The 23,698-nt window shown below is 34.6% G+C and overlaps 2 protein-coding genes across 10 annotated transcripts; both read left to right on the forward strand.

The window, feature by feature from the left end:
* Positions 1–55: 55 nt before the first annotated feature.
* Positions 56–23,144, forward strand: LOC108915327 (MAP kinase-activating death domain protein). 9 transcript variants are annotated; one of them, XM_018721330.2, is made up of 33 exons: positions 57–164; positions 4,097–4,302; positions 4,564–4,886; positions 4,952–5,123; positions 5,178–5,335; positions 5,698–5,832; positions 5,890–6,005; positions 6,059–6,240; positions 6,297–6,367; positions 6,424–6,538; positions 8,579–8,667; positions 8,754–8,958; positions 9,011–9,338; positions 9,417–9,976; positions 10,030–10,272; positions 10,769–10,837; positions 10,911–11,111; positions 11,395–11,805; positions 11,859–12,017; positions 12,080–12,262; positions 12,317–12,401; positions 12,628–12,758; positions 12,915–13,061; positions 14,343–14,594; positions 14,653–14,892; positions 14,949–15,046; positions 15,127–15,301; positions 15,370–15,537; positions 18,467–18,475; positions 19,318–19,390; positions 20,465–20,511; positions 20,734–20,829; positions 21,679–21,743. In XM_018721330.2, the coding sequence occupies exons 2-32, from the start codon at positions 4,186–4,188 to the stop codon at positions 20,821–20,823; spliced, it is 5,352 nt and encodes a 1,783-aa protein (XP_018576846.1). In that variant the 5' UTR covers positions 57–164; positions 4,097–4,185; the 3' UTR covers positions 20,824–20,829; positions 21,679–21,743. The 9 variants fall into 9 exon arrangements, with proteins under 9 accessions (XP_018576842.1, XP_018576843.1, XP_018576844.1 ...); XM_018721329.1 differs by having other exon boundaries at positions 58–164; positions 20,734–20,838; positions 21,679–21,764; XM_018721326.2 differs by lacking the exon at positions 20,734–20,829 and having other exon boundaries at positions 56–164; positions 21,679–23,144.
* Positions 2,169–3,520, forward strand: LOC108915329 (eukaryotic translation initiation factor 3 subunit G-B-like). The gene is made up of 3 exons (XM_018721335.1): positions 2,169–2,460; positions 2,578–3,001; positions 3,106–3,520. The coding sequence occupies exons 2-3, from the start codon at positions 2,581–2,583 to the stop codon at positions 3,450–3,452; spliced, it is 768 nt and encodes a 255-aa protein (XP_018576851.1). The 5' UTR covers positions 2,169–2,460; positions 2,578–2,580; the 3' UTR covers positions 3,453–3,520.
* Positions 23,145–23,698: the final 554 nt, after the last annotated feature.

A 23,698-nucleotide genomic window follows, 5' to 3' on the forward strand; every position in this document is an offset into this window, starting at 1 on the left:
ATCTCGAAACGGCCAGTCGGAGCTCTAATACGCAGCTTTAAATGTACATGCGCAATCCCGTTGGAATACGGTTCACTCGCCGAGTCCTGTGAAAATCATGTAAACGGGCGTGGAAATGCAGGAAAGTGATATGGAAAATCAGTATTATCCAAGTTCACATACGGGTGAGTATGTCAAAACTTCATTATTTTTGATACCATGCAATATTATATTAAAATCGATATACAGAAATTCAAAAAGGAAGAAATATAATCTTCCCGAAAATTTGATAATAAAATGTTAATTGTAATAAATTTTTCTGCAGTAGGTAATTAAGTATCGCAAAATGCTTCGAAATCGGACATTTTCCTTAAATATCTAAAAGCTTGCTTCCGATTTTAGACAATATAGCACAAATACGTACGCAACAACTCAGTTTCGTATGTTATTGATCCACGTTTTCTGTGCACCCATAGGTGTAGGTACGTTGTGCTATTTTCCATTTCCAATAGGGGTGTTGTGGAATTTAGTGACCTCGGTTGTACGTTTTTAACCAAGTAACGATTTTTGCTATTTAGTGACATATCAAATATATTTATTAGAGTAAATCGATTGCTAATAGCGATATTAAAACATACATAGGGTGAGTAAAAATTGGGAAACAATGAAACTGACACATTAGGGCCTTTCGATTTGGCAAAAATAGTAGCTATCAGCAGCCAATAGCAATTTTAGAGTTACTCTGAACTGATATTAGTTGCTAATAGGTACTATTTTTGCCAAAACGAAAGCCCTCATTATTATAAGTAGTACATTGGAAAAAATTATTGTTCTTTCAAATTGTAAACTTCGTCGTCTCATTTTAATCAATTAATGAGATTCAAATTCCGCTGCAAAAGGAAAGAAAGAAACGAATTTTGAGCTTTTGTCTAATATAATTATATTCATCAGTAGACCTATAATTAAAAAAATTTACCCAAATAAAATGTTTCATCTTTTGAAAATCGTTATTGTTTTTACTGTTAGCTAATTCTGAAAACATAATGAGTCTAATTTTGTAAAATTATGACAAATGTTGAAACATTTTTGTTTCTCGTATATTTATTTATTTCTCTAATTCTCTATTTCTCTATTACAGATACATATTTGATAGTAGTACCGCCTAAAAATATTTTGTTTTATTATATTATTGTTATTATATCAAAACTGTATATCAACATACACATTATGTTAATAACCCGCTTAATAAGAGATAAGCATTTGCTTATCAGTACCGCGTAGACTTCCGTTTTACAAATAAAATTAAGGAACCGTACTTATATAGGCACCTCCCATGGCGATGACCACTTTTGATGAGTTTTTCTGAATGCAGGTTTCTTACTTCTATTAAATTGTTTGCTGATGAGATTTACAATTTCGATTTTTTCTCAAATTTCTATAGATTTTTCATATTTAAACATGAATATTTCAAAACTTGACGTAAATTTTGCGTAAAAAATGATTTTAATATGTTCGACGTTGGCTTTTAATTTTAAGATTTAATTTTAATAAGTTAATTGCCGCGAATATTTTCGTATTCCTTTCTTTACAATAGCGAATTTCATCTTAACTCATTTTGTAATGTCGAGTTTAAAAACTGTTTTTTTTTCTTCGAAGAATCTACCTACAGGCTTATTGTTTGTACAGTATTTATATTAACTGATAATCATTTACTCTGATTTTGTGTTACCCGCAACAAAACCAGAGTAGATCATTATCAGTTATAACTTTTATCAGTGTGGGCTTAATGTTTAATGAAAGGAACTCAACTACGTACAAGTAGTCATTAATTTTATCGATTCCACCTATTATTCCACCCAACTGCCAGTTTCATCGAGTCGAGGGTTTTCGTCATTCTGTTTTACTGCCTACACAAAGTAGTAGCACAGACAAAATAGTCGTCTCGATCGCCTAGTAAATTTTATTTGAGAAGGATTTTACTGATTAACTTATTTGAAAAATTATTTTCTTATTTTGTAGTTGGTATTAATTTGAAACTTACCGGAACCAATAGAAATTTAAAAAAAAATCGTCTGGAACAATAACACTTTTTTCAGTGTTACAGTTATAGAGATAGAGATATGACTGACTTTTTTGGTTCTCTGTCTCTGTCTGATATTTATTAAATGGAGAAATATTAGACGTTTCAAATTTCTGTGTAAACGAAATAGGAGTGGCAGTACTGATTGTCAGCTTCCTGGATTTTACCAGATATATATCTATATCTCTGGCTTTTACCCAGTCATAAGATTGTAGATTGTAGAGTAGAACCATAACCTGTAATAAGGAACAAACAAGTGCATAGTTTGGCTACGTAGTTTCATAGATAAGATAATTTATACAAAGAACGTAGTTTTTATCTATTGGTCTATTTTTTTAGACATACAGCTGTTGTGGTTGTAAAATAAGATTAGTTTTAATACGTTTCTTTTTTTAGACTAGGTAAGTATGTTTCTCTTTTTACACCATTTTTTAAATGGTTTAACTCGAATGAATTATTTTATATGAAATTAATTACTTCTAATTCAGGCGTCAGTTGAAGCAATTTACATTTTTTAGAAAATGTCTGAAGAGAGTTGTGTGGTGCGAATTGTAAATCTGGATGAAACTTTTACTAATGAAACTTTGAAAAATTTTATTCTATTAAGGTGCCAGCTTTACGGAGATATAAAGAATATATATTTGAAAAGAGATGATAGTAATAAAATATTTTATGGATACATAGTTTTCGAGCACAGCTATGATGCCGCAAAAGTGATACAGAGTTTAAATGGTTATGTTTCTGGCACAAACCAATTTGAAGTTGAACTAATTGGTCCAAATCTAAAATATCGCATATTTCCAGAGAATGAAGAATATGGGGAGTTGCATTATTGTGGTATATGTAGGGGACGTCACCACAGTTTTGAATGTCCATTAAAAAATGTTATATCGGCAAGAGAAAATCTCTTACGTAGGAGAAGGTTTTTGCTTGTTGGTACTGGTAAGCAAGTTTTTATTGATTTATGTTATATATTCAATTTTGGCCAGTTCTTATTTCTTTTTTTTTATAATCTAAAATTGCTTTAATTTTAACGTTTTCATTAGGTTCAGATCATCTAATTCCAAAAGTTTCCAAAGAGAAAGACGTTCCTCCTAACACAAAACCTAAAGACGATGGTGCCAATAGGGCATGGCGGGATGGCACTAGCTACTCAAATATTTACATCAGTAATATACATTACTCCACGACTGAATCTGACTTAGCAAAGCTTGTCGAACCATTTGGACCAAGGAAGAAACTTCATTTGGCGAAGGATAAGGAGACTGGTCGTGTCAGAGGTTTTGCTTACGTAAATTTTAAATTTAGAAGTGACGCAGATAAAGCTATTTCTGAACTCAACGGAACTACTTACCGTGATCGTGTTCTTAAGGTTGAATGGTCTAAGTCGTAGACGATTACAAATTTTATATGTAAAATAAGTAATGTATTTATAATCTATTTAATTCTTTAATATGTTGCGTCTCGAATAATTAATAAAATTTTTTTGAAAAATGTACTTTATTTTTAAAGAGATTTTTAATGTGTATCCGTCTACAATTAGTGAGATATATTGAGTGTAAATTAAATTCTTGACCAAACTGATTCTACATCACAAGCTAACAAAAAAATTCCTATAAGTACGTCGGGAAGTACTTTGTTTTCAAAATACAGTGCTCAGAATTCATTCTTTTATTAATAAATGAATTCCTCATAAAAAAAATTACGAATAACTCATTATTTAACATTTCCTCATATTTTCAAAGACCAACAAATCTAAAATTTTTGTGTGATTATTCGGTATATAAAAAAATATTGTACTGAGACTGAAGTCCTTCCTTTCACATATTTCCTATTTCTGACATTTTTATGTTGCTATTACACATGAATTTCTAAGACCTTATACTTAGCAAGAATTTAATTTGAGAATTTCATAAATCACATCTCTAAAGAGACTCCAATTACCTTCAGAAGCATCCTCTCTTCGCAACGGATTAAACCATAAAACTTTAACTTCCCTTTATGCCGAGAAACATAAACTTTAATATTGGTTTTCAGAGTAATCCAGTCTTTTCTTACCGCCGTTCCAGTATGTGCTACTTCACTTTAGACTTTATGAGGGACAGGTGACCCAATTTAAGGCAACAATGTCTCTAGATGCTGAGAGACAATTTCTATGTCCCCGGCTCATAGATTACCTAACTATAGTCGGGGCGAGGCACAGCAATAACCCTTCTAGGCAGAATACCAGTCCACATATTCAGGTGAGTGCGGAGAATAATAGGTATGTGATGGATGGGTGCTTTTAACTTGATTGTTATGTTCTGATATTGTTTTGCTTGAATATAAATCTATTGTTTCGCTACTGACATCACTGATAAAGCAAATCTAGAACATCAGTCATAGCGGTTTCACACAATCAAAGAAATTAATGAATTCTTAAAGAGGTTGGTGAATTTATTGAAAACATTGCAATAAAAATCGGCTTATCCGTAAATAATTGTACATTAATTGAATAAATTTAGGCCCCAGAACTTCTTCGTCGTTACCCAGTCCAAGACCACAAAGACTTCCCCCTTCCCCTGGACATGGTTTATTTCTGTCAACCCGAAGGTTGCTCTTCTGTCGGGCCTAGAAGGACCGCCCTTCGCGAGGCATCCTCCTTTGTTTTTACTCTTACTGACAAAGACTCGGGCAAAACTCGGTTCGGAATCTGCGTCAACTTTTACCGACCTATTGAAAAATCTTCTGCCGGTATAGGGATTGCCAAGGGCCGAGTAAACACGAACCTGAGGAGAGACTCCTGGAGGAAGAGTATGGAGAAGAGTTCCGACTCGGCTTTTTCTAGGTGAATATTCATATTTACAATAAATATTATAATTCAGAATGGTATAGAAACCTACGACGTTTCAGCGATTACAGAAGTAGTAACGTTGGTCCGAGTGATTCAGAGAAAGACTGCCCTAGTAGAAGAGACTCGGAATCGACGGCCGTCAATCTTCCCCGTTTAGGGGTCATCCCCGCAAACGATTCTGAAAGTGGGGGAAGTCATTCTCCTTCACCGAGGGCAAGTCGCCGACGTCAGGTAGTTCTCATTTTGTTCAAATGTTTATTTGTTTAATTACTATTGCATTTTTAGAGAATAAGAAACCTTTCGCTCACTTCATTGTGTATACTGTCGCACCACCCATTCTTCACCATGTTCCGGGAATGCCTTTTTATTCTTAAGAAACTGATCGATGCTTGCAATGAATCGTCCAATCCTAGGAGGGTCGGAGGGTCTAAGCAGCTGTCAAGGTAAATACGTATTTATTTATTTACTTCTCAACAGGGTACAATCTAGTTATAGAGTAAAGAAAAAACTACAAAGAAGAAATAATTATACAAATAAAACTATAAATTAGCAACAAATTATATTTGAATTTTTTTTTTTTTTTTATATTAGGACACTATAAAAGGTATCAACGCTGTATTGCACATTAAACAGTTTCTACACAATACATGTAAAGTAGTAGTTACTGTTTTTAAATAAAATGTTCACAAAAATGTGTAATTACGAACTATAGCGAAGAACGGCGAAACATTTGGATATTTTTTTCTAATGTATTTTAGCATATTACTGGGTCAATTCTTTCACATGTACATGTATGGTGTTATAGGGATAACGTTTGGAGTGTCCTATCTGGACTCGCAACGGATTCTACCTCTTCAATCGTTCTTCACGACGTTAAAGAGATCGAAACATGGATTTTAAAATTGCTTTCATCACCTGTGCCCATTCCAGGAAAAACAAAGTAACATATGCTTTAATGAAATACAGTCGATCAAAATTAACTTTGCTGTATTTTTAGGGTGGAAGTAGAGATATTATCTCCAAGCGTATATGACCCGTTAGTGTTCGCATTGCCCAATCATACCAGATTTAGCCTTGCCGATTTTCCATTACACCTGCCTCTGGAATTGTTAGGTAAGTTTCGTCGAAGGAAAATTCGTAAACGGGTCAACTTTTTTCATTTCCAGGTGTGGAAACGTGTTTGAAAGTGTTAACCATAATCCTTTTAGAAAATAAAGTAGTGTTCCAATCGAGAGACTACAACGCGTTGTCTATGTCTGTGATGGCTTTCGTTACGATGATTTATCCCTTAGAGTACATGTTTCCTGTGATCCCCCTGCTGCCGACGTGCATGAGCTGTGCTGAACAGGTGGGTAAAGGTTACTTAAAGTTTTTATGTTGTGATGTTGACTGAATGTTTTTCAGCTTCTTCTCGCACCAACTCCATTTGTGATCGGTCTTCCGGCCAGTTTCTTGATGTATAAGAAAAATTTCAAGTAATGCCAAATTTAGTGTTTTGACTTATTGGAAGGTAAATATAATTTATTTTTAGATTACCGGATGATGTTTGGCTGGTCGATTTGGACTCTAACAAACTCATATCTCCTTACGAGATACCCCCTCTACCCGAACCAGAAGGCACGATTTTAAAAAATCACTTGAAGCAGGTAAAAATGTTACAAGTACCTGTATTTAAAATCTTTGAACTCTCAATTATTTGGGTACTTTCAATCCATTAAATCCAAATAAATAAGAGTCTCCGATTGATATTTTCAGAATATATTTCAAATCTCTGTGTGTGTTTTCTTCTTTTAACTTCTTTCTCTTCTGCTTTTGCAAATAAGGCTATGCAACTAATGGATCAAGTCGGCACCGGAGTAAATATTTTTAAATTTTTGCACACGTTGACATGGCACAGCATTATTTACAGATAGTTTAGTATCAGATAGAACCGCTATGCGTTTGGAATAGGCAAATTACACTTTACGAAGTTGGATTGCCAGATCACGTGTCGATCATTGTTTGTCGCATACATATGGCAGACGTAAATAAGTTTTTGACAAAACGGCCAAAAAACGAACTGCCACATTGATAATCCGCTTAGTGGGTATTCCGTGCACGATTAATTGAGGTTCTGCTGTAATTGCAGTGTTAAACGGTGTAATGAGCCTATAAAGTGACTGCATGTTTGCTTTGATTTGCATATAATTTGTATGTTAAGGATAGTCTTAAATGTACGGAAGTAGTTAAATTTTAAAAACTATGAAAAATTTGATGAAAATCAGTACAAGATGCTTTTTTCGCACAAAGGAAGGAGGTTGATGCTTTCATGTTTGAAATAAATTTTATTCACGTAATGAAGTTCAGCTAATGAGAGTTACACAGGGTGTCCCGATAGTTCATGTCTGTATGGAGCTTCAACAGATTGTTATTAAGGTCGGAAGAAGATGATTTCACTGAATTTACCTTCGATCCAAACGTCCTTTGCTGACAGGGTGCCAAACTCGAAGAAAAATTTAGTTTCTCTCTGAATAAAGAGTGACCACAAAAAACCTGTGATTTTCACAATTCGCAGATAATTAAAAAAAAACATAAAAATATGTTTTTGGTCGCAAATTACTTGTCGTAAAAAACTGAAATGAGCATAGCTTTTATTATTTTCAAAATTTAAAAAATCAGGGGTTGAAAAAATGCCAAAAATGAAGAATTTGAATATTACCAATTGATATAAAAACTATTAGCATGTGAATTTTCTTAATATATTTTTTTTTAATTTTTACAATTATTTCTGATATTCTCTATTTTTGGGGATCATTCACATGCTAATAGTTTTTATATTTATTGGTAATATCCATTTCTTCCTAAATCTAGGCGATCCTAAATAGGGGTGATTTTTGAATATTTTCAAAAAACTAAAAGCTATGCTCATCTTAATTTTTTACGAGTAATTTGAGACCAAAAACATATTTTTATCTATTTTCTTTAGTTCTCTGCGAATTGTGAAAAAACGGGCGATTTTTGCGGTCACTCTTTGAAACTTTTGTCCAGTTCAAATGAAAATATGCTGGTGCTTGTGTATATTGTGTGCTATTCTTTGACATAGCAACTGAAGTAGCTAACTGCAATTACAGAAATTGGAAATTGTAAACACTCCACCTCTAAGCAAATTTGCTTTTTTTTTGGGTAATATAACGGGTATTAAAAATTAAATAATACTTTGTGGAATGCTGTTGTAATTAGAAGTTCTTTTATGAACATTAGTAATGATCATTTTTATGTAGAAAAAAATTATCACACTCATCTTAGTTTCTACCATTCTGTGATTAAAAAATATTAGTTTCTCATCAAATTCTTTTAATTTTAAGCTTCCTAAATAAAAATAATCACAAAGATTTCAGTTTGAAAGCCCTAATTTACACAATTGCAGAAATTTGGGAAGAGATTGAGATTTATTTTACGTGAAAATGTTGATGAAAAAACAATTTGTATCATAAATGTTTTGGGACACCCTGTATAATAAAATATAAACTATTGCGGTTTTAATTGAATCAGAATTATGAACATATTTAAAAAATTTTTTTCTTTGCTGTTTATTAAAACGTATTTTGAATGCTATATTTCAATGGCTACAAAATCTTTTAGGTGTATCAGGCATGACTGTGTTCATGTATTTTATAGCAATACGTAAATAAATAATTATTATACAGGCCATAGGATCCCTATCAACACCCAGTACGTTAAACCAGCAGCTTCAGCCCTCCAGAAGAGAGAGCATACCTTCTCCGAACACATTAAGGTGAACATTTTTCATTCAATTTAACATTGAAGGCAGTAACGACAAATTTTCGTAACAATTTTCACTGATTGTAAATTTTGCTTCAGTATAACAAAAAGTAAGTCGTCTGAGACGGAAGTATCTCCTGCGCTGTCTCCAGTAAACACCAATGTGCAACAGAGATTGTCCATAACTCCAACACCGCCCGCATATTCGCCACAAACACGGCCTTCGACACCCTCGCTAGGTTTCAATCCGTTCATTTACGGGAATGACGTTGATTCTGTAGATGTAGCCACACGTGTAGCAATGGTAAATTATGTGAATTACTTTTAAGAATTTTTAATAACTGTAAAATTTTCAGGTCCGTTTCTTTAACTCGCAAAACTTGCTAGCAAACTTTTCCGAGCATACTCGAACATTAAGGTTATACCCAAGACCCGTCGTAGCGTTTCAAATTAATAGTTTCCTGAGGTCACGACCACGAGCTTCTCAGTTTCTCAACAGGTTCGCGAGAACTCAAGCCGTGGAGTTTCTAGCAGAGTGGTCTCTGACACCCACTAATGTGGCTTTTCAAAGGGTTCACACTGGGGTGCTGGACCCGGCTCTGATCGGTGATAAACCTAAGTGGTATATACACACATTAGAACCGATTAAATTCGTCGTTTGGGATGACGGCAGCTCTTTAAATGGTAAGTAACACTTTAATATGACGGGAACATCGTTCGTGTAGATCCATCCATTTATTATTTTAATCTATTTTACATTAGGTGCTTTAAGAAGCATACAGAACACAGAAAGCCAGCCAACGGACGAAAGTGGCTCGGACTCTGAAGAGGCGGAAAGTACTAGCTCCAGTTACTCGTCATTAAGCGACTTTGTATCGGAAATGGTATCGTCAGACTTATCGCCGGGTTACATCTCTTACCACGAACAAAGGAAAGTCTCAGCACAAAACATGTCTTTCTCGTCCAGCGTTGACGTCGCAAACGTATACAAACCTCCGTCGGAATTATGTTACCCAGACGGGGAATTGCCCGTGGCTAGATCGGATTCGCCTCATTCGTCTTCTAGTAGTGATTCGGATTTGAGTTCGCCATCTTTCAACCGAGATTCCGAGTTAGAGTTTGGGAACAAGTTAAAAACGGAGCAGGTCAGTACTGTGAAGGTAGACAAGGAGGAAACTGGTAGTTACGAGAACGAATCTGACTCGAATTCTACAACTACCCCGAAGACTGTGGTTAGTACCAATAACGTAAGGCAAACTTCCCCGTCAAGTGAAGTGGAAAGGCCTATTACGCCACGGAAAGGGAGAAGGTCCATTACACCGGTGAGACAAAAACTAAATTGTGTCGTTACCTTGATTAAAAAAATATGTTACAGGTACCTCCTATAACACCATGTTTGCAGAAACAGCCGAGCGTTGGGAACGTGCTAGCCAGAACGTCTAGTTTTGGATCCTCCGGAAACGGTAGTCCAAATCTACCACTGTCTGCTGGTAGCGGGGTAACGAGGCAAAGCTCGCAGAGTTCTATTTTCGAACAGTTTACCTCCCAAGCAAAGGAACTCGTGAGAGAGACTACAAGGCAAAGTAGTCAGGATGGTATTCTCGCACAAATGGATAAGGTACAAAGAAATCAGATCCTCTTACACAATTATGAAACTGTAAACACTATTACTATACATCAGTTGTCTAAACTATTTCTAATATAACCTAACTTAACCTATTTGTGTCTAACCTATTTTTTTTTTTAACAAAGATGGCAGAGAATCAGATGCTGATAATTTTGTATGCATTCTATTTGTTTTTAAAATTTCAATATTCTATAGATCAGTTTCTCTAAATAAACACAATTAAAATTTACATTTGTTTTCTCAGAAGAAATGTGGTTGAAAGTAATATAAGGTTAGGAAGTTTAGATTAAGTTAGGTTAGGTCAGGGTAGGTGACGTCGTCTCGCAACAACTTCAATTTGGAATTTAAAAGTCATGGTCTGAATTAAAAATAATGAAGATCCGAAGCTGTACCATCCTTCCGTATAACCATATTGTCAGCAAACTGAGAATACGCCCCACACGTATAAATTTACATGTACACTTACAACTTCTTACATTATTTACAGTTAAAGATACAAGCCAAAGAAAAACTTACAGAAGCAGAAGAAAGTAACATATTTGCTCCATTCGACAAGGTTAGTTTGATTCGAACGACTTCTTCGCGACTTCTGTACCTAATGCAACAGCTTCATTTATATGTTGTTCTAGCTGACGACTCAAGCTAAAAAAGCAGCTGAGGAGGCTTCTAAGAGTGTCCAGGAGGCTAGCAAAAGTGCCATAGAGGCTAGTAAAACCGCCACCGCCATGAGCAAGAACACTCTAGACGATTTGACTTACGTGGGGAAGTCGACACTGGGCGATTTAACCAAAAGTGCCAAGGAAGCGGTTACAAAGAAAGGATTATTGCGGGTAATAAAATAAGCTAACTATTAATTATCTAGCAGTCTGTTCAAATAGTCTTACGAAAAAAACACATATTGAATGAATATTGCAAAATTTCAAAACACTTGTAAACATTATTTTGCACAAATGTCAACAGCCCAATTATTTCTGTGTTGGAAGGATTGTTTTTTCAAATGTAGAAATGGTATAACTAAGTTATCGGAGCTGAGTTTCCTGTTAATTTATTTTGAAAGTGATGTTATAAATGCAACAGGATTCGCATCATAAATGATCGTTTAATTTTTCTCAGGGAGATTCTTTCACGAAACAAAGCGACGCGAGGAGAGAATCTACAAGTAACACGTCTATAGTTGCAACGTCGAATGTCCTGACTGGAGCGAGCCGAGATTTCTTCTCGAATATAAGTTCCGATATTAACGGTCTCGCCGCGAGCACCACCAGCATGTTTTCTGACCTATTCGGTACCAAAAAGGAGGCCACGAAAGCCGTGGAACATCACACTCAGCAGCAGCAGCAGAAGCCGAAACCAAAAGATAACTTGAAAACTGGCATGTTCGGGCCTTTTAATAGAGGTCCGAAGGGCTTGGCCGAAAAGAGCCCTTTGATAAAACATGTACCGAGAAGGCAAGACGACTTACAGCGCAAGCAGTCCGTGGATAAGAGCGCTACCAACAGCGAAAATCAAGCGTTTTTGAAAGACGTAAGTCCAGTGTGAGTTTGTTTCCGAAATATTTCATGTCTGATCGTTTATAGGTCGTCACTAGTGTTTTGGAAGGGGAAGGCGTGGGCTGGTTGAAGATGAATAGGTTAAAGAAACTGATGGAGGACGAGTCGTACCGAAATTTTGTCGTCAGCAAGTTAAACAAAACTTTAGACAAGAGGATTGCTCCAGATGATCATATCGATGACATCGTAAGTAGATTTATTTGAAAGTTTAACTATTTCCTTCACTAATTGTTGAATTTTTTTTTTAGTGCGTATCGAAAGCAATCTGGAAAGGGATGCTCAAAGTGATACAGGCCGTTGTGCATGGTTTGGAAGTAACTTACAGTAATTACGGATTAGGAGGCATGGCTTCCGCGTTTCAGTTGTGCGAAATTGCGCATACCCATTACTGGACTAAAGATTTAAGCGAATACGGGGCCGATCTTACTCATGTAATTATTACACATACACTATATTGAGCTATGAACATGTTCTAATTTTTTTAGAGCTCAAGTCCAAGATCACCTCAAAGTCCCAGATATTCAATCCAGTCCTCTGATTGGGAATCGTCAAGGAAGTCATCTCAAGCAGGTAAATATTTTAAAATGTGTGTTTCTGAAATTCTGACACGAAAATTATATTTTTTAAAATCTTTTTATTGTAATTTTCATACCTCGCTGCTGGACAGACTAGTCTAACCTCAAATTACGTGTTAACCTAATTGGAAGCAGTGACGTGCATTGTTTTTATGAACTTTTTCAATTATTTTTGGTAACCAAATAATGCAGTATCAGGTACATATTTTTTTAATTTAAAGATCCGCCTGAAGTTCGGTTAACCGGAGACGATTCCGACAAAGACCAACCCTCGACGGCCGACATGTTCAAGGACATGCTCACACAGAAGAAGAACATGCTGTTCAGCAAGTTAACATCGTTCGACTCTGACGTAAGTGAAATTCCAATATATATATGCACGTTTCCGTACATGTTTCCTTTGAATTATTCCATTCTATTTTCTCTATCGGGCTTTGGTTGTCGATTCAAATATTTCATGAAATGGAACGATTCTTAAATGTGCTTGACATTCCGTGTTGTGTGACAGGCTGAGGGCACTATGCATGGTTCGGGGGGCACTGTGTCTCCTTCCGGAGGGTCGATAACTACCGGTCCAGCCTGTAACCTTAACAGGGGCGGCGGCCAGGCTTCGTTCCGGTCCACGGTCTCCGATACGGAAGTAGAAACGCTTCAGGTAAGTCTCTTTTATTTAACTCTGTGTTTTCGCTTAAAGGCCATTTCTACGGACCGAATGTCAAATGCCAATATGAATCTTGCCAGTTTGGGGTTTGTATTTTGTATATAACATTGTGGCTTTTTTTATATTGGTATTTAATTTAATTTTCGGAAATAAGGACTGTTTTTTAAATAATATTGTTGAACATTTTATTTTAACGAGTAACTTTTAAATTTATCACAATAATGTCATTATTAGTTTGTTTATAGTGTGCTAGATGGCATTTCATCATAATATTTATTTGAGATGAGCACCTTTCGGAAAAGTGTGTTACGGACATGTCAATGAAATGTCCGGACATGTCAATGAAATGTCCGGACATGTCAATAAAATGTTCGGACATGTCGGGAAATGTGCTTTTGACCTTGAATCTAATAAGGCACCTATGAGTGACGTCATGTTTTCACACGTCACTGCTTGAGGATACACAAAGCAAAACATTACTTTTATTCTAATATGTGTCGATATATTTGACTTATTACCTATCTTTAGACTTTTTTATAAACTGGTTTCTAATTTTCCCCGCACAGCCAATACACTTATTTAAATGTTTTTCCATCCTACTGGAATTCTTAAAAATTATTTTTGACCAGAAGTTACATTTATAATGATTTTTACTTAATTCAGAAAAATATAACCAAACTGTTGATTTTGGCGTCATACTTCATTTATAAACTATTTGTGTATTAAATATTAAATTAAGAGTCAACTGATTACTATTTACTAATCATTAACTTTGCCAAAAATAATATATTATATAATATATTTTTAAAATGTCAGTTTCAGTTAAACAATTACCAACAAAATTACATGAAAATGTCTAAATATCTTTAATTTTACATGTACCAACCTCAAAAATTTTTGGCGGGAACTATGAATGCAACAAATAATTCCGCGCATGCGCATACAACTTTTCAATATTGAAAAGTGTCCTCAGGACGGTACATCTCTAATATCTGTTAAAGTTCCTACATTGACCAAGTACCGCTGTCAATGTTCCAGTTTGCCTTAAAATGGCGGTTTGACATGTCACTTTATACCATTTACATAAAAAAACAATTAAAACTTAATTATTGTAATAGAAATATCATGTAATGCTATTTTCGAGTAAAATCTTGCTTTCACATAAAAACAATCAAATGCAGCGCTCTATTAATACAAATTTTACCATTCGTTTTTAGAAACAGTAGTGAAAATTCGATTAAGCACTTCCGTACATTTTAACCCTCTTCCTTTCAGTTCCCGAAGCTGCCGAAACAACGCACCTCCAGCGTCTGGTCTAGTAAATCGTCGCTTAGCACCGGGTTCAGGTACCACGGGGGCCACATAATAAACACGGCGACGTCGCCGAGCCCCGACGCCATCCGAACTTATCTGTTCGAAGGCATGTTGGGCAAAGAAAGGTCCACGCTCTGGGATCAGATGCAGTTTTGGGAAGACGCCTTCTTAGACGCCGTGTCGCAGGAGAGAGACATGATTGGAATGGACCAGGTAAACGTTGATATTTGGATTTGTAAATTCCATTGATATTTTCGGTATATTTCGTCAGGGACCGAGAGAAATGATGGAGCGGTATAAGAGCCTGAGCGACACGGAGAGAAAAAGACTAGAACACGAGGAGGATAAACTGTTAGCGACGCAGTTGTATAATTTAACGGCTATTTTGGTCATGCTCAATTGTAATAAGGACGAAGTTAAGAGGAAAATAAGGAGGCTACTTGGGAAGAGTCACATCGGCTTGGTTTACAGTCAAGAAGTGAATTTGTTGCTGGATCAGATCCACCAGTTGGTAAGTGAACGGCGAAAAAATTCAAGTTTGGGATAATCGATTTAATAATTTTGTAGAATGGTAACGATATCGATTTGAAACCTTTGGGGTCTCGTCTTTTGCATCGGCAGAGCTTTACGGTACATCAGGGCGTCGATTGCACTGGAGAGTTGAGGTTCGTACACAGTAATATTGAAGAACTTTAATTTTATTTATTCGTACTTCGGTTTCGCGCGTACATTTAAATTTTTTTAGGTTTATGGAAGTAAGGGACGACGGATTGGTGCTCAGGTCTGTGTCGGGTGTAATCGTGGAAAGGTGGTGGTTCGAGAGGCTGGTCAATATGACCTACAGCCCGAAAAATAAAGTTCTGTGCCTTTGGAGACGGAACGGGCAACAGACGCAGTTGCATAAGTACTACACGAAGAAAGTACGTCTACAAATTTCTTTTTTAGTTTTTTTGGATTTATGTGACCGTGAAACTGTTTTTTTTTTCAGTCCAAGCAGCTCTATTACTGCATAAAGGATGCCATGGAAAGGGGCGGCGTTGCCGGAACCGCCCCCGAACTGGGAGGCGAGTTTCCCGTTCAGGATATGAGCACGGGCGAGGGAGGCCTGTTGCAGGTTTGCATGGAGGGAGTGGGCCTGCTCTTCGCCAACAGCAAGGTATATTGTAGTAACGAGCAGATCATCAGTTTATTAATAGATTTAGATTTTTTTTGTATAGTGCGGATCTATAGTTTTTATGTACATTGGATGAAATTATTTCAAAACTACCGTACTTTAATTTAACTGTGTTTCTCAATTAATAACGGAGACAGTGATGCGAACCAAAAAGTAAATTGTTTGGAATTGGGGTTCATTTTATTTTTTTTTTAATACGAATTCTTCCAATGTAGATAAACCCGTTTCATGAATCTATAAACAATAATTAATTTCTACACGTTGAAGATCAAAATAGTAAAGTAGCTATATCACCTACCCAAAGTTTCCGACGTATTTTGATCTTCGATGTAAATATATTTTATGATTGTTCCATGTCGTTGGGTGCGCTGTTGTGCATTTGTTTTGCAAGGACCACTCAAACTTTCCTATTTGCTCTCGCCACTCGCTCGGTTGCCATACTTGTTCTGCATTCCGTACTATTTTTCAATATTCTCTTCAGAATAGAACGTAGGTTTGTCATATAAACAGTCTACAGGCTCGTGTCATGGATATTTGTCCTCTTAAGGTAGTAATTTGGTTTGTACTAATGTTTTTTTTTCGTTCGTTCCTCAGTCTCATCACTTTTTATTCATTGTTCCATACCACAGGGCGATTCCATGGCTAAAAATTAATTGGACGCATATCACAATAGAGAATTTATACATTTTTATTAATTGTCACGTAACCACAATTTTTTTGTTACTAATTTCGGCAAAATTTGATAAGACGTTGCATTACTTACTACTACTTTAGAGTTGCCCAATTAGTCTTTGGATTGAAATGTTTTTCTCCTAAAAAAAATGATGTTATTTAGGCAAAATATTTATTGAGTCAAAAATTGTTCAATAAATTGGTTACAAGAAGTTGTTACAATTAGCAATTTTTGAGATACTGTTACAATAATGTTACTCGTTACAATAAATTAGCCCATTTATTGGCTAAATTTAAACCTGCCAACTTTTGGTATTGTGTAACTAATACAGGGTGTTTCAGAAATACCTCCCGTAAATACAGGGGGTGATAGTAGGACAAAAAATAAGAATTTTTTGTCTTTTTAACTAGATGTCTATCTCCTCTTGTTTTCGAGATATAGAGCGACAAAATAAAATTTTTTAAATAGAATTTTTACGAAAATTTTCAAACGGTGCGAAATATTTTGATGAAATTTGGTATTCCGGGGTTTTTAAGGATGTCAAATCACTGGTCTAATTATTTTTTGTATATTTCATAGACGACGCTAGTTATGCTACATTCCTATAACGTTTTAAGTTCTAATTTTTTTTAAGGTTAGGTTTTTTATCATTCGGGCTCCAATTTCTAATGTACAATTTTATTTTTTTAAATGTAATGTACCCTTATTAGAACTTCCTAATGTGGACGGTTTTCGAGAAAAAAGGCTTTTAATTGAACTCTTACAATATTACGGTTAAGAAAATAAGTGACTTTTCTCAAAGTAGGCTATGTCAAAACTTATTGATGGATGTCTCATAAACAACGCATACATTCTCAATAATATTTTAAACTCTAATTAACTTTATATCAAAATTTTAGTGATTGTTAGTGACTGTAGTTACTAATGACTAATGTCACTAAAATTTTGATATAAGTTAATTAGAGTTTAAAATATTACTGAGAATATATGCGTTGTTTATGAGACATCCATCAGTAAGTTTTGACATAAGCCTACTTTGAGAAAAGTCACTTATTTTGTACATCGTAATATTGTAAGACTTTTATTAAGTGTTTTTTCTCAAAAAACATTCACATTAGGAAGTTCTAACAAGAGTACATTATTTTTGGAAAATATAATTGTACATTAGAAATTGGAGTCCGAATGGTAAAAAAAAACCTAACCTTAAAAAAATTAGAACTTAAAATGTAATAGGAATGTAGCATAATTAACGCCCTCTATGAAATATCCAAAAAATAATTAGACTAGCATATTTGGCATCCTTAAAAACCCTGGAATACCAAATTTCATCAAAATATTTTGCACCGTTTGGAAATTTTCATAAAAATTCTATCCAAAAAATTTTATTTTGTCATTTTTGTATCTCGAAAACAAGAGGAGATAGACATATAGTTAATAGGATAAAAAATTATTATTTTTTGTCGTACTATCACCCCCTGTATTTACGGGAGGTCTTTCTGAAACACCCTGTATAATGGCAAGAACAAAGAAAATGTAACTAATGTAATATAAAAAAATATCACTAAAAATCCCTAAAATTGACCAACAAATTAGAACTAAATTTTCTGCATTAAGCGTACCAATATAACTTGACCAATTTTTTGAATAATGTGTAAAATTGTTAAATGAAAATCAGGTTTTAGAAACTGCAAACTGTAATTGGGTAATATTGTTTTACTCGATAAAGGAACGCGATTACTTTTTGACGAGTTAGAGACGTTTTTAAGAAATCGTGGTCATATTTCTTCCCCGTCTTTGGTGTTTGTTTATGGATACAGTTGTTTTAAAGGTTATATTTAACGCCTTTTGGAATGCTAAAGTGGATGACCCCGATATTACATTATTAAATGCATGCTGCTCGATGTGCAAAATATATTAGCTGGACTGATTATTTTTTATTACACTTTGTTGAATGTTGGATGTTCTTTTTTCAATATTTTTCTACTTTTACAACTGTTATATCGATGTTCAAACTGAGTGGTCATGTTTGTCATTTTAAGATAAAATTCGTAACTGAAGGGAGGAGCTGTCTTGACCCGGTGAAAGACACAGCGCCGGTACAGCGTCAATGACTCAAGGCAGCTCCTCGTGAATTGCTTAATAGGAACTTTTGAGATGGTCCTTTTTTGTCAGAACTATACTAATTGTTTGTTATTATTTTTTCTTTATATGTCCACGTCGAAACGTTGCTGCTTGCAGGATTTTGAGGTATCTACAAAATTGGTCTATAATTAATTCTTGATCGTTAGTTTTAGTGAATAGTCTTTGTTTAGTTTAGAAGCTTTTCCTGTAGATTTCAGCTAATGCATCCCAAAAATGCGTTGATTCCGAATTTTTAAGATAACCGAATTCTGCCGCACAGTGAAATACGAAGCAAAGCGTTGTTTACCGCTTTTATTTATTACTGTGCCGAATTACAGTCTTAAATAAAAGCTTAGTCATCGAGAGCAACGTTTGTGGTAACATTAATGTTATGTAAACGTTGTGTTTTTTTTTTGTTGTGTTGACGCATTTTAACCTCTTTCCTCTCCTAAAGAACTGAATAATAAATAAAAAATAAATATCAAAGTTTTGAGCCACGGCTACGTACTCGAGTCCCCCAAGTTTAGTGTTGTGCATATAACTGTAGCTGAAGTAGCTGCTTATTTTGCGGGGTCAAGACCGCATGGCAACTGATACACATTTATTGCACTAGTTTTTGTAACACTTTTCCGACACACTGAGACACCCCACACACACGTTTATCAGTTTTTTAACAGTGTAGGTCCATCTTTACATTGTCAAACCATCTCTAAAGTTGCCTAGGGCTCTGGCATGGTGCTATAGCGCATGTAATCTATTGCTTTTGGCTTTCCTACCTTTACCGAAATCTCATATTTGGCATACCTCGGTTCTCAGAAACTCCGATTGACGTAAAATAAAATTCAAGCTAAGATTTTGCAATATCGAAATATATTTGACTTTTCGTCTAAAAAATTGTTAAATATGAGATTTTGTTTGTTAATTTTTAAAATTTTGTAAAAAATTCTGTAACTTTAAATTGTTTTTAGTTTTTCGTGAGGATCGTTCACATTAGGAAGTGCTTTACTCAGAAGGGAAACATTTTTGTTATCGAAGAGTTCAGTAAGTATATTTTAAAAATATTTGTGATTTTTCTTTTAATTGCGCTGTATATAAAATATCAACAAATTATTTTTCGAAAATTGTCATCAAAAATCGACATTTTCGGTAGACAAAGTGAGTCTTTTTCGTTCTAAAACATACAACAAATGTCAAAATAATTTGTCATTTTTTCGAAACTTATGATTTTATTAACTAAACAATATACGTAATAATATAACAGTAATATAACATTTCAATACAAAACAGAACGATTACAATTTATTTATTTATATTGCACTACGTGTAAATTGAAAGTGCCGATACTAGAACGCCGCTATCCCCCATGTTGTTTAATGGCAGTAATATTACCTTTTCTAGCAGAAATCTATAATCAGGTGCTTCTTGTAAAAATCTCAAATTTTCTCTTTCGTTAGAATTCTGAACTTATTTCGAGGATATCCAACTGATTTTCAAATATGGTATTAGTGTTTGAAATTTTCTGATATTTAAATTTTTTTTTGGCATTCAGTGTACTTTTTAACGTGGAATATACTGACCCTAACGTTGAAAGTTTAATTTTATGTTTGCAATATGCCCGTACTACCGCTTTTTGAATTTTTTTCGAACTACACCACCTTTTGAATTCGTTGTAGGCAATCTTGTACTATCTCGAAGATTTTTTGGGGATTAATTGTGAGACAGCACTTTGTGCAGCTTCCAATACTTCCTCTGGTAAATGCCCGTCTTCACTTTCCGAGCTCATTTTGAACTAAACACTCTTAGAAAATGTATATATGTTAAGTATACATATAATTCTGACGCTACTTTTTCAAACAACTAATTTTTAGTCTTTATTAGGTTGTTGATAGTCATGATAGTCACTGCGCCTAAACCGTCTTGATTCAAACACGGTTTTTCACACAGTTTTCAAAAAAAATATTGTTTTGTTTTTTTCTTGAATGTGAAAAGCTTTTACGTTCTCGAATGGATATTTTGCCTTGCTAAGCTCGACAAAATAACTTCCATTTTTGAACGCAAAAGCATTTAGCGTTCCAGATACAAAATTAAGGATTAAAATATATTTTATCATTTTAGATCCCAAAACTAGGCACGTTATCCAGAGAAAGTATAAATCGCCCATGGTAAGTTGCACATCTGGCTATTTAGTAGTTTAAAGCATTTTAGTAGAATTTTTAGTAGAGAAAATAAATTGTTGTGATATATATAAAAAAAAAAAATATCTCGAAGATTTACTAAAAAGAATTTTTTAAATTATAAAAAAATTTGTTTTTCGTAATATGCTTTCCCATTTTGATAATTTGTTAGTTTTTACTTTTGCATGTATTTTGTGTGAAATGTTATAGGCTAGCCAGATGTTACATAATTTCCACAGGATTTTTTCAATTTGCATGGCACAGAAAATTAATGAGTTGCACTCCAAATCGAATGCATGACATTACGTATGTAAAGTAAGAGTTTTTGTTTATTATTTACCTTACTTAATTCATAGAAATTTTTAAAACTAATATATAGGGTGAACAATTTAGGAATCAACTAAAATTAAAGCAAAAGATTTCGTTTCATGTCCCTTTTTTGCATCACCCTGTATATTATATCTTCCAGCTAACTATTATGGGAATACCATGTATGGATATTTTTACTTAGTAGTTTTTAAAAGTCCTCATATTTGGTTATAAAAATGGAATCCTTGTTTTTATAACTTAAATTATTAAAATTCAGCGTTGAGTGAATTTGCGTTGCAAAAAAAAAATAAAAAATAAATAAAAGAGAAGTAAATTAATGTTTCTCTCGATGAAAATTTAGTTATCAGTAAATTTAAGCGATTTTAAATATTTTACTTTGTATTTCTCCTAAATTAAAACGACCAGATCATATAAAAACTGCTACTAGAGCTATAATGTAGCATTTCTTTGTTGATTAATTTCTACTACACAGGTGTTACAAAAGGATTAATCACAGATTCTTTGGGCGAAAATAATGGGATTTATGCAATATCTTATTCTCATCGTGATAAACAATTTAGCTATTTCGATGTTTAACTACAAACATGTTTTGAGTGTTAAAATGTTTATTTTCCCTAGTGCTACAAATTAGTAGGTCGCTCTGTGCCAGTAGGTACAAAGTATTTTTTTTTAAATTTAATTTAATTTTATCTTGAAAAAGAGCCTCTAAATGAAAAATGGTATAAGGAAAGTCCAATTATTTTCGATCAAAGAATGTGTGGTTATCGGTTTCGTAATACCCTGTACACAACAGCGAATATTATCATTTATTATTATTACTTCCAGGCTGACCAAATCTGCTACTCCGTGCTCTGCGTCTTCTCCTACGTGGCCGCTGGCGTAGACAAAAACACCCAGAAGCGGAAACAGTCGGCTTTGTCGCAACTGCCCGGCGCTTCGTGCCTCAAACCAGCCACATCACCTCAGGAACGTCCCGTTCCACCGAGTCCAAATCCTTGCGTCATTCCGCCTCCCGTAAGTCCCGACCCCGGGTCGATAACACCCATGGGAGGGCCCCCTAAGTATCCCCCTCCGGCCCTGCCGCCCGGAGTTGCACCCCCTGCCCCCCCGCCCGGTATAAAAACTATACCAGCCCAATTGTCTACCACGATCCCCCCCCACATCACCCCCCCGCCTATACCGAGCAGGACTATCCCGCCCAGGCAGATTTCGATATCGCAACCGCCTCAGCCCCCTCCCAGGCCGAAGTGACGCCATAAAAGGTATTCTCTGCCTTTTATTTACGGTAGTCAGTGCAGAGGTCCGTCTTGTCTTCCTTGGGTTTAGGCGTTAACTTTAGGAGTGGATAGATTTATAGAAATGTCGTTATTGTCGCTGATACTGACAGCAGTCTTCAGTTGTTAAAATTCGATCCAAGTAATCGGTCATCATTAGCTCTTCGAAAGTTTTTCGGTTTTCGTGTTGGCATTACCTCTTTTAAATTTGAAACATCTGGGATATCGCTTTACTTTAATATTCACTCAAGGGGGCCGTTTTTACGGCCGACAGATGTTTTTTTTTTAACAAAGGTACCATGAGAATAAAAGTTCAATATTCTTTTTTACTAGTGGTTGCGGAAATGAGCGTACAGGTTTGTTGTGATAAATATACAGGGTGTCTCAATTTATATGTGTACAGACAGTTAATATAATAAGTAAAAAACAATTGAAGTCTTTTGGTGATACATTCTGTATTTACTAACCTTACTTTTTTGATATTTTATATACTGAATCTACCATCTGACCCGGGTCGTAGGTGAGACAGACCTGATTTTTGCTGATTCTTTTTACTTCTTTCTACGTACTTTATTTATTGAATCTTTTCATGAAAACTTGTATGTTGAATTACCAGAAAATTGACATCTAGAAAAGCGTAGTTGGCTTAGGATTTGCAATTCTATGGAAGTTGTATTTTTCAAATATTTACATTTTTAGAGTCTACGATCTTTGGATTTCATTTGTTTTTTATGTATTATATTAAAAGCCAGTACACCTAGAAATCAAGACACCCTTTGCATACAATGCAGTCTATTAAAAACCAAGACACCCCTCTAAAATTTTAGGTTCGTGCCTAAAATTGTGAAGCAAACTCTACTAAATAGAATTAGTAGTCAGTAATTGGTGGGTAAAATATTCATCTTGAGATATTTCCAAAGCCTCTTAGGTTTTTAAATTGGAACTTCACAAATTTAATATTTTAAATACTTAAGAGGGCTCTATAGCAAATAGCCAACCAGCAATACATTTTTTTAAATTTTACCACACAGTTTGTCTAAATATGAATTCATACACAAATAACATACTTTCCCCCATTTTTACGCAGATTTTCTATAAAATGGACTTAGTTTGAAGCTCAAATAACTTTTTGGTGTCACGAAATATGTAATTTACGATGCCGCTTGTTCAAAATCGGCAAATTACAAGTTTCTTTACAACAAAAAGTAATTTGAGTTTCAAGCTAATACCATTATATGGAAAATCTGCGTTAAAATCGGGGAAAGTCTGTTATTTGTGCATTAATTCATATTTAGACAAACTGTGTAATAAAATCCATAAAAATGTATTGTTGGTTGCCTATTTGCTACAGAGTCCTCTTAAGTATTAAAAAAATTCATCACTTTTAAAAATGTTTTATAATTTTTTGTAACGCTAATTACCAGATTTTTGTGTCCTGGTTCTTAATGGACCACCTGTATATAACAATTTTTTATTTCACCATTTAAAAAAAATATAAAAACAATCGGGTTAACAATAATTCAAACTCAAATAATCTGCAAAATTTCTTTTTATCTAGAACCACTAGAATT

The sequence above is a fragment of the Anoplophora glabripennis genome, unplaced genomic scaffold, assembly GCF_000390285.2.
Source record: "Anoplophora glabripennis isolate ALB-LARVAE unplaced genomic scaffold, Agla_2.0 scaffold589, whole genome shotgun sequence".
In the NCBI taxonomy this organism is placed as follows: Eukaryota; Metazoa; Arthropoda; class Insecta; order Coleoptera; family Cerambycidae; genus Anoplophora; species Anoplophora glabripennis.